Source organism: Vicia villosa, unplaced genomic scaffold (assembly GCF_029867415.1).
Source record: "Vicia villosa cultivar HV-30 ecotype Madison, WI unplaced genomic scaffold, Vvil1.0 ctg.004343F_1_1, whole genome shotgun sequence".
Classification (NCBI taxonomy): Eukaryota; Viridiplantae; Streptophyta; class Magnoliopsida; order Fabales; family Fabaceae; genus Vicia; species Vicia villosa.
The window spans coordinates 100610-112719 of NW_026706416.1; the positions used below are offsets into that span (position 1 = coordinate 100610).

The 12110-nt window shown below is 36.5% G+C and overlaps 1 protein-coding gene across 1 annotated transcript; it reads left to right on the top strand.

Annotated features, from left to right (window-relative positions):
* The first annotated feature begins 1580 nt into the window (after positions 1-1580).
* On the top strand, positions 1581-6370 carry LOC131641983 (uncharacterized). The gene is made up of 3 exons (XM_058912277.1): positions 1581-1661; positions 5638-5979; positions 6074-6370. Exons 2-3 carry the CDS (start codon positions 5643-5645, stop codon positions 6082-6084), a joined length of 348 nt encoding a protein of 115 aa, XP_058768260.1. The 5' UTR covers positions 1581-1661; positions 5638-5642; the 3' UTR covers positions 6085-6370.
* The last annotated feature ends 5740 nt before the right edge of the window (positions 6371-12110 follow it).

Genomic DNA, 12110 nt, shown 5'->3' on the forward strand with positions numbered 1-12110 from the left:
CTGAGGTGTCTTGGAGGAGAAAAACGTGACTTCAGTCTCTGCAAAATATCTCCTTTTTTTCTTATATTTTTTACCGTATGAGTTTTTCTTTGTATGAAGGTGGGCTCCTCACAATTCCTCATGGCCCAATTTGGCTCATGGCTTCTTGATTTCATCTCTTGAACCAAAACAAAACGGGCTCTATCAATAATAGATCAATGGGCTTTATGAAATATGGGCTTGCAATTGACTTCACAAATATGGCTTAGAACTTGAATTGAATTAACAAATATGCACATGGACCTTTGATTGAATTGTACCTCTTTTAATATTGCACCTATTAAAACAAAAAGAAAAATACAAACAAATAACAAAAATAATATGATAAAATGATTTATTAATTTTAATTCAAAATTCAAATTAAATCTAAAATGAATTAAGAATTAAAAATATAAATCTAAAATTGTTAATAAAATCAATGGAATATGATATTAAATCAGAAACTCTAATGAAGCGCGCAAAATGAATGCATACATATATTTTTTTGATTTTTCATATGAAATGGGAATTGACACATAAAATGCGGGTCAAAAATTGGGGTATGACACATACTCTGTACTAATTAGTGAACTGTTCAATTTTGTTTCATCATCGTCGCTCATGTGTTGATTGCAGCCAAAATATCTGAAAGTAAAGCAAATACAAGCTGAATAAATCAAGTACAGTAAAAATATACAACGAGTTTAAATGAAGTAGAACTAGAATGACAAAATATAAAACTTACAGTGAGTTTAAATGTGGCAGTGAGATAATGGATTCTGGAAGCTGTCCCGTTAGATCATTGTATGAAAATGTATCAATAGATTTTCAATAGTTTTGATCATTGGATTTGCTTGTCGTTAGTGCTCTAATTGTTTCACATGTAGAGATTAAGTAAGTGCTTATTGAGATAGGTGATTTTGTCTTATTTTATTGCTACCATTTTCTTCTTGTCTTGTTCTATTGCTACCATTACCAAGGTTTTTTTCTCTCATCTTTCACAACTTGCTCAATTTACAAATTCTTGTTACTATATATGAATTTATGAAGAAACATTATTGGTATTTTTACGGTTTAATCAATGAAATTGTTTGTGTAAAAAATGAAAGACATGGTTGGGTATCTCTGAGAATCTTCCATCTATGGATAGTTATTCTTTTTTTTGTTGCTTTTCAATTCAACTTGATTAGTTCTAGTGTATAGCTTGTGTGTAGACTTAGGAAATGAATGATATTCCAAAACACATTTTTATTTAATTTTAATTTTAATTATTTGTATAGTAAAATATATGGTATGCATTTTCATGTTTGTCTCTTTTATTTTTTATGATACATGCAAGAACTTATTAAGTACTTTTTTTATTTAATTTTTGTTTTAAGTTAAATTAATAAATAGCTAAACATATTTAAATAATTTTTGTAAATTCGAGTGTTTGTAGTTACTATAGCTAATTGATAATTGATTTCATATCATTTTAAATAATGGAGTTCTATATTGGGGTTTTTTTGATATTGTGTTAGTAGTGGTGTATTTAACTGCATCGTGTGTGTGTTTAATTTTACAGTTACTTTGAAGTCTCTGGTTTCTACTTGTACAACGCCGATTCAAACCTACCCATCTCCCACATCAAGTCTATAACTCAGGTTACTATCCCTTTCTCCTTGCTTATAGTTTGTTATATTCTGCTTATAGTTTATTGTTTATGGTTCTATTTAATATCAATTTAGTGTCTCTCAACCAGTTTTTTGGTTTGTGGACTTATATTACCTTGAAATAAGGTAATGTCTTCTTTAAGAAATCGGGTATTCTGATTAGGTATTCTGATTAGGTATTCTGTTATGATGATAGCTATTTATTATCTTGACAGAATTCCTTATAGAAACGAAGAAGCACTTGTTTAGCTTAATTAAGACATGGATAAGACATGGATGAATTCAAACCGATTGTCGAAAGAGTACGAGAAAGGGGTATGGGAATTTGTTGAGTTTGCGGTTGCGCACTCCAAAGACCCGCTTCGAATGCTGTGTCCTTGCTTGGGTTGCTGTTATAGGGGTAAGGTTGACGGGAATTAGTTGGGATCTCATTTACTACGGTTTGGAATTGATAGAAGTTATACATGTTGGACAATGCATGGTGAGAAAAGTAACGGGAATGCTGAGTCGAGGTGTAATAGGAAGTATGCTTCAAACGACGATTGCACAGACACATACGATTGCGATCGAGTCGAAGAGATTGCAGAAGCGCTTGAAGAAGATCTTGCGGATTGTCCCAAAATGTTTGAGAGGTTGGTAAGCGATGCAGAGAAACCGTTGTATGATGGTTGTTCAAAATTCACAAGATTGTCTGCGGTGTTAAAGTTGTACAACTTAAAGGCGGACAACGGATGGTCGGATAAAAGTTTCACAGATTTATTAGCCCTTATGAAAGATATGCTACCAGAGGATAATGTTCTTCCCAATCGAACGTATGAAGCCAAAAAGATGTTGTCCTCTATTGGCATGAGCTATGATAAGATACATGCATGTCCAAACGATTGCGTTTTGTTTCGAAACGAGTATGCAGCATTGAATGAGTGTCCTAAATGTGGTGCCCCTCGATATAAGAAAAAGTTGTCTCCTGCTAAAGTCTTATGGTATTTTCCTATAATTCTGAGATTTAGACGCATGTATCGTAGTGAGACCGATTCAAGACACTTGACTTGGCATGCAGATGAAAGAATTATTGATGGAAAGTTGCGACATCCGGCAGACTCACCACAATGGATGAAAGTTGATACTGATTATCCTGAATTTGGAAAAGAAGCAAGAAACCTTCGGTTGTCATTGTCTACTGATGGAATGAACCCGCATGGTATTCAAAGCATCTCGCATAGCACATGGCCTGTGATTCTTATGATCTATAACCTACCTCCGTGGCTATGTATGAAGCGTAAGTACATGATGTTATCTATGCTAATTTCTGGGCCTAAACAACCAGGGAATGACATACACGTATACTTGGCACCGTTAATCGAAGATTTAAAGTTTTTGTGGGACAACGGTGTGGAGGTTTACGATGGGTATAGGAAGGAAAGTTTCAACTTGAGGGCGATGTTGTTTGGAACAATTAATGATTTTCCAGCATACGGAAATCTATCCGGGTACAGCAATAAAGGTCAAAAGGCGTGTCCTGTTTGTGAAGACGAAACCGATACGACACGATTGGAGCTTTGTCAGAAGAATGTCTTTCTCGACCATCGTAGATTCTTAAATCCTAATCATCACTACCGTGGGTGGAGAAAAGCATTCAACGGAAAGGCCGAACATGGTACAGCCCCGCCTTTTTTGTCAGGTGATCAAATTTTTGAAAAGGTGAAAGATGTGAGCACTCAGTTTGGCAAGCCTTTTGCACATTCACTTGTCAAGGGTGGGTGGAAGAAGAAGTCCATTTTTTTTGAACTTCCATATTGGAAGTCGTTATACGTAAGACATTTCCTGGATGTTATGCATATTGAAAAAAATGTATTTGACAGCGTCATAGGTACGTTACTCAAGATACAAGGAAAGTCTAAGGATGGCCTTAACATAAGGAAGGACATGGTAAACATGGGGATGAGAACTGAATTGGGACCCGTGACGAAAGGAAGACGAACATATCTGCCACCTGCTGTTTACACTCTATCTAGAAAGGAGAAGAAAACATTGTGTAAGTTCCTCAGTGAAGTTAAAGTTCCAGAAGGCTACTCTTCAGATATTAGAAGACTTGTGTCCATGAAAGACCTCAAGTTAAAGAGTTTGAAGACGCATGATTGTCATGTTATAATAGAACATTTTTTACCAATAGGTATACGTTCTATTCTGCCAGAAAAAGTAAGAAGCGCAATAACTAAGCTGTGTTTCTTCTTCAGGTCAATTTGCAGTAAGGTGGTCGATCCCGCGATCTTACCAACATTGCAAAAAGAGATAGTTGTTACTTTATGTGATCTTGAAATGTATTTTCCTCCCTCGTTTTTTGACATAATGGTTCATCTAGTCGTTCATCTTGTGAAAGAGACACAACTGTGCGGACCAGCTTATATGAGATGGATGTACCCTGCTGAACGTTATATGAAAATATTAAAAGGGTACGTGAAAAACAGAAGTCGACCGGAGGGTTGTATTGCCGAACGATACGTTGTTGAAGAAGCGGTTGAGTTTTGTACTGAATATCTGTCAAATGTTCAATCAATTGGACTCCCCAAATCTCATATTGTCGAAAAAAAAGAAGGAAAAAGGCTAATTGGAAATAAAGTTGTGACAGTATCAATGGTCGAACGGGATCAAGCGCACTTGTATGTTCTGCACAATGAGATTGAGGTTGAGCCGTATGTTGAAATGCACAAGGTTGTTCTCCGAGATTTAAATCCAAATAGAAATGAGAACTGGATAGTACGAGAGCACAATCGAAGTTTCATACCGTGGTTTAGGGATCATATTTATTCAAAGTATCGTTCAGATCCTGCTTCAGTAACAGAAAGGTTGAGATGTTTAGCCTATGGTCCAACTGTAATTGTGCTTTCTTATAGCGCATACGCTATTAATGGATACACATTTTATACCAAAGAACAGGATGATAAAAGTACTATGCAAAATAGTGGTGTTACCTTGGTAGCTGAAGCAATGCACATATCAAGTGCGAATGACTTAAATCCGAAATTTGCAAAATTGTCATATTTTGGGGTTATCGAGCGTATTTTGGTGTTTGATTACGCGAAGTTTCAGATTCCTGTATTTGGTTGCAAGTGGGTTGAAAATAATAGTGGCATACGAATGGATAAGTCAGGATTTTTGCAAGTGGATCTAATAGGGTAGGGTACAAAGATGAGCCTTTCATTCTAGCCTCTCAAGCTAAACAAGTGTTCTATGTCAATGATCCGACAAGTACGAAATGGTCTATAGTGCTTTTATCTAACAAAATAGTTGATGAAAAGATTGAAGATCAATGTGATATTGGTGTTGGCATTGAATCTTGTACAAGAAACGATCAAAATGAGAATGAATCTTGTACTAGAAATGATCATAATGAGGGTATTTGGATCAATCCAACCGTCCGCGTTGTTAAGAGACGCGTAGAACACAATCCTACCAAGAAAAGAAAGAGACGTTAGTGATAAAGGTAATAGTATACATATTCCGACTAATTTGTTTTATTCAATTTGTACCGATTGTTTTAATCAATAGTATAGTACCTATTCAATTTTGGTGCATATTCTCGTTTTGTACATAACTTTTGAACCATGTATCCGTTTGTTGACTTCTTTACATGTAACTATACTATTTTGACGATTCCGCAGCTGCTCATGCACTTATCTTTACATTTCGGGACTGTTTTTTATCGGTTTTGCTTCTGCCCGTAATCAAAAGTCGGGCTTAGGGCCTGAATTTCGGAAAACCGACTTTATTTTTGAGTCCGTGGGGACGTTTTACCATAGCCATGTAAATTTCGTTCAATTCCGACAACTTTATTTTTTGACGCTTATTTTGATTTGTACCGATTTCGTTTCCGATTTACTTGTACATGCATGGTTTGACTTCCATTTTACTTGTATAGATTGTTAGCTTATTAATAGTGTACTAATGTGCTTTAGTTTGTTTGATACAGGTTAAATGGCTCCGGATAGAGATGCTCCACCTGAAAACTCACAAGAAAGAGATGCTCAAGAAAGAGATGCCACGGATACAAATGCTCCACCTGATACTGAAGCAAAAGAAGTTGCACGAGGCATCACTATCATGAAGGGAATCGTTCGACATAGAGACCAAGGATTAGTATACCGATTGGAATGGAATTCTGATAAACAAGCAATTGGTCCTAATTCTGCAAAGTTGACAAGTTATATTGGTACACTTGTTCGTATGCATATTCCGGTCTCCGTAGCTAAATGGAATCTGAAAAGCGAAGACTTGGATGCGAAAAAAAAAAGCGATTTGGGACGAGCTTCAGGTATATATCATATATGGTTAATTGTTGTTATTATCTTGACGATAAATTGTTTAAATTACTTATACTAACACACTATGAGTATGTTTTTTTGCAGAGGACTTTTGAGATACCAGATGATCGTAGACGCTACATACTTGGTTTGGCCGGCAAAAGATATAGAGGGTGGAAAGCTTTTTTGACAAACACTTATCTTAAGGATAAAGATGGAAACTTTCTTGAAGAGGCACCGGGACGGCCAAAAAAGTATGAGATCTTCATTGGTGAAGAAGATTGGGCTGAGTTTGTAAAGCAAAGAGATGAAGATTTTCGGAAAAGGAGTGCCAAGAATAGTGCGAGAGCATCCAAACCCGCATATCCATACAAAAAAGGGCGTTTGGGATATGCACGCTTGGAGGATAAAATTGTAAGTAAATAGAAATGCGTTTTAATTAATTGTCTAAATGTGTTTTATTTGACGATTTTATCATTTGTGTCAATGCATAGTTAGAGGAGACTAAAAGTGAGGAAACCTCACTTCCTGAACATGTGTTGTGGAGGGAAGCTCGTGTGGGCAAGGATCATGTTGTGGATCCCGAAGTTCAGAGAGTTTTTACTGAATGTGTAAGTATAATACTGTGTCTTTAATTAAATCAAATGTTTTTTAATATATAAATGATTTTTTAATGTAAATGAATTACAGGAGACCTTGTCGCAATCGGCATCCACCGGTGAGGGGAGCGTACTTAGTAGAGCACTAGATGCTCCTGAGTATCCCGGTCGGGTGAGGGGTAAGGGTCATGGTGTGACTCCAACCTCTTTTTACAAGAGTCCTAGGAGAAGAAATCCTTCAAATGAAGAAGTGTTGCAAAAGTTGGCGGAATTGCAAGCACAAGTCTCTGAATTGCAAAGAGATAAAGAAGCGTATATGAGAGAAAAGTGCAACACTTCATCGGTGAAAGAAACTAGTGATAAGGCTAGTATCAACTATCAAAGGAAATTTCCCGAGGTAATTATAATTTTTTTTCCTTTTAAATTGTTCTATTTTATTAATGATAATGACTTTATATTTACTATTGGTTTAGGGCATTTCATCTTGCCAACTATACTTATCGGAACCGAATTATCGACTAGTTGGCAAGGGAAAAGTGCACAACACTTTGGGAGATTTACTTCACCATAGACCGCTCCCGGATGGACACCTGAAAGTATCGGTGGATGTTGTAGTAGATCATGATGCGATGCTACCGGTACCTGACATGGTCTCAGAGACGACATTGCTGCGAGATGCAATAGGATCATTTGTTGCATGGCCCTCGGAGCTCATTACCATTAGTGATGAGGTATATTGAAAACGATTATGAATCATTTAGTTTTCGAATGTCAATTCTAAACCGTTTATTAATTATTTTTTACATTTTAATTTTAGACTGCTCCTATAAAACCCACAGTTAAGGGTAAAGGGATTTTACAGGAGGAGGAGTCTGTTGCATCACTAAAAGAGGTACATTTAAAGTGTTAATAATTAATCTGAATCTAAATCTGCATGATTTTATATTTTACCTAACTTATATGATTTTTAGGCATCCGCTCGGGAGTCACAACAAGTGACGCAGCAAGTTCGTACCGTACCACCCACTGGTCCTCCGAAGCCAGCGGGAAAAAAAGGCGGTGCTTTTGTGCCTCGGTACCGGTCGACGCTCGCAACAATGGTTGATATGTCCGATTTGAAGGATGGTGCTTTACGTGAAATCGTTATGGATGAAAGTGTCTTCGGTATTGAATTCAAGTCACTTATTACAATTGATGACTTGGAGGAGATTTTTAAGCATGATCAACTAGGCGTCACTAACATGCACTCATACATCCGGTAATATTCACTCATCCGATATATTATTTAATTAGTCCCACAATATAATTTATTTACACATTTCAATGAAAATAATCTAATGTTTATTATGTTTTTATTTAAGGTTGTTGTATGACAGAGTGTTGCGCGGGACTCCGTTGTCTAACAGATTCCGTTTCGTGTCTTCCGCCCACTGCAGCGGAATGGCAATTGCTTCGGAACCGGAATCAGTTAGACAGCGCTTAGTAGATAGTTTCATGTCCACCGGCAATACAGAAAGTCTGCATCTTTGGGCGTATAATACCCGACCAGTAGGGTTAGTTTCTCATTCTTTGTTCATCTAATCTCTGTTTCTTTTGTGTATAGCAAAATTTTCATATAACCTATTGTTTTAATTTATAGAGCACACTGGTTGCTGCTTGCTATCAACCCTATAAGGGAAGTCGTGTATTATCTGAATTCGGTAAATGGGGAATGGACCAATTATCCGGCCATGAAGGAAATCGTTGATTTGTAAGTGGGATCGTTCTAAATATATATTCGTGTATATTATATATTTACTTATTTGTGGGATTGATCTAAACATATGCTTTTATATATTTGTTAATTAGATCAATACAAGTGTTCCGAAGTCAACGGGACGCACAGGTATCCCGAACTAAATCTAACAACATTACTTGGATCCAAGTGCAGGTACATTATTTTTCACAATGTTGCTTATAATATATTTATGCTACTTGATAAAACAAGACAACTATAGAATCTTATTTGTTTTTCTATGTAGTGTCCGCAACAGCGAAACAGTTACGATTGCGGATACTTTGTTTTGAGGTATATGAAAGAAATCCTTCAGGCGAATCAATTAGAGATTCCGCTCACGGTATGAATTTATAACTTAAGATAATTTCATATAATTTGTTACATTTAACTAAATATATCATTCATATTATGTTTTTGTTTTGTAGTACCTTGACGAATTCTGTGCTGCTGCGTACCCGAAGCTTAAGTTGGAAGAAATCAAAGAAGATTTGTGTCATTTTTATATTAAGCGCTTTTTCATGTAGGATTTGTGTCGATTTGAACTATAATATTATTGATGTTGTAATGATGTATATATATAATTTTGGATATTATAATGGTATTATATTAGTATATATATATATATTGTCTTACTGATGGCTGAAATAATATCGTCGAAAATAAATTACAGGTCGAAAATATTACAGGTTGAAAACATATTACAGGTCGAAAATATTACAGGTCGACTGGGAGGATTAAATTACAGGCTGCACATTAAAATACTTCATTTAGCAACGAAAGCGCTTTTGAAAAGCGCTCTTAAAGGCCCACCTACTAAAGCGCTTCTTTGTAAAAGCGCTGCCAAAGATTAATAAAAAAGCAAAAAAAATAAAAAAAAAGCAACATACTAAAGCGCTTTTGGAAAAACGCTCTTATAGGGGGGGCTATCAGAGCGCTTTTTCTAGAAAAAGCGCTCTTAAAGCCCACCCTATAAGAGCGCTTTTCCAAAAGCGCTTTAGTATGTTGCGTTTTTTTTTTATTTTTTACTCTCACAGGGGGGCCTATCACAGCGCTTTTCTGAAAAAAGCGCACTTAAAGGGGGGCCTACCAGAGCGCTTTTTCCAGAAAAGCGCTCTTAAAGGGGGGCCTACAAGAGCGCTTTTTCCAGAAAAGCGCTCTTATAGGGGGGCCTACCAGAGCGCTTTCAGAAGCGCTTTTGTTAGCTACGCCAGCGCCACCTTTCACAGCGCTTTTAAGCGCTTTTAAAGGCTATAAAAAGCACTTTAAAAGCCCTTCCTCGTTGTAGTGTATCAAAGATATAAGTGTGCTAGCTTGAGTTTGGATTTGGAAAATATCTTATTTTAGCAAGATTGAATGTGGATTGCTTAATTGTTCAAGATTTGTATCAATCAAGGATCTCGATCTTTCTAATAAATATTTGATTGATTATGTGAGTTTTTGGAGGATGTGATATGAATCAAATACAACAAGAATAATCAAGAGATTCAGATTTATTCAAAATGATCAATCAAGATTGACATCATCATTATTGAAGATTGATCTCATGTACTTTTTAGAAGTCCATCCGAAATTCATGATGGGCATTTAATTTGGAGTTGGACTTTGATGGCTATATAAGGAGTGAAGGATAGAAAAACACTTAGAAAGGGGGGGATTGAATAAGTGTGACTTAAAATCTTGAGCGATAAAAATAAAATGCACAATTATTTTTATCCTGGTTCGCTGTTAACGAAGCTACTCCAGTCCACCCCCGCAGAGATGATTTACCTCAACTGAGGATTTAATCCACTAATCGCACGGATTACAATGGTTTTCCACTTAGCCGCAACTAAGTCTTCCAGAGTCTTCTGATCACAACCTGATCACTCCAGGAACAACTGCTTAGTTCACTCCTAAGACTTTTCTAGAGTCTACTGATCAACACGATCACTCTAGGCTTAGTTCACTCCTAAGACTTTCTGCTCAGCCAACTGCCAAGACTTCCTGCTCAGCCAACTGCCAAGACTTCCTGCTCAGCTAACTGCTAAGACTTCCTAGAGTATACTGATCAACTGATCACTCTAGTTCCTTACAACTTAATGTAATCTATTCAAGAGTTTACAAATGCTTCTTAAAAGCGATAATCACAACTGTGATATTTCTCTTACAATTTAAGCTTAATCTCACTAAGATATTACAACAGCAATGTAGTGAGCTTTGATGAAGATGAAGATTCTGAGTTTAGACTTGAACAGCGTTTCAGCAAGTTAATTTGAATTGTCTTTTTTCAGGATCGTTCTTCTTGCTTCTCATCAGAACTTCATATTTATAGGCGTTGAGAAGATGACCGTTGAATGCATTTAATGCTTTGCGTGTTCCGTACAGCTTTGCATTTAATGTTATACGCTTTTGTCAACTACCTCGAGCCTTGTTCACGCTGTGTCTACTGACGTAGCCTTTAGTAGCTTTAACGTTCCTTTTGTCAGTCAGCGTAGTCTGCCACGTGTACTTCCTTCTGATCTGATGTTTGTGAATACGACGTTTGAATATCATCAGAGTCAAACAGCTTGGTGCACAGCATCTTCTGATCTTCTGACCTTGAAGTGCTTCTGAGCGTGATACCATCTTCTGATCTTCAGTGCTTCTGATCTCATGTTCTTCTGATGCTTTCATAGACCCATGTTCTGATTCTGCTTCGACCATCTTCTGATGTCTTGCCAGACCATGTTCTGATGTTGCATGCTGAACCATTTGAGACACATCTTCTGAGCGCTGAATTATGCGTACTCTTTATATATATTTCCTGAAAGGGAAATTGCATTGGATTAGAGTACCATATTATCTTAAGCAAAATTCATATTATTGTTATCATCAAAACTAAGATAATTGATAAGAACAAATCTTGTTCTAACAATCTCCCCCTTTTTGATGATGACAAAAACATATATAAATGATATGAATTTGCGATCAGAAAGAGTAGACGGCAAAAGACAAATTACACAGCTATAGCATAAGCATATGAATATGTCTCCCCCTGAGATTAACAATCTCCCCCTGAGATAAATAATCTCCCCCTGAAATAAATACTCGAAGAACTTTAATAAAAGACTTCCCTGATTATTTCGGTAGAGACGATCATATGAGCTTCTGCCTTCAGAGAATCCATAGCTTCTGACTTCTGCTTCCATTGGACAGCTTCAGAACTTGAATTTCTTTGATCTTCAGAACATTCACAGCTTCTGACTTCTGCTTCCATTCAGGACAGCTTCAGAACTTGAATTTCTGGATCTTTTAGAACATTCACATCTTCTGATTTCTGCTTCCCTCGGATAGCTTCAGAACTTTGAATGTCTACTAACATCACTTCATGCTAGATTTGTATCAGAACATTGTTGAATGTACCAGAGCATCATCTGAGCATCTCTACATCCTGAAATGTTACAGAACAAAAACTAAACGACAAAAGTCAGCATGAACGAGTTAGAACATAAAATGTATATTCAAATACATGATATGTATCAGAGCCAAATGTATCAGAGCATTTTAGGCTAAAAACATGTATCAAAGCAAATAATGTATCAGAGCCATAACATTATGTGTATCAGGGCAAATAGAATTTTGTCAGAACATGAATGTTCAAATTCTATTATCAGTGCTTCTGATTCATTCTTCTTTCTTGCTTCTGATCTCTGAAGCTTGACAGCACTCAGCTTGCTTCAGTTTCAATGGTTTTGCTTCTAGTGTTTGCTTTGAAGATTCACTTCACTTCTTTGTTCCTGCAAAACAC

Excerpts from the sequence above, each read along its gene's own strand:
- LOC131641983 (XM_058912277.1), top strand. The coding sequence starts at position 5,643 with ATGGCTCCGGATAGAGATGCTCCACCTGAAAACTCACAAGAAAGAGAT.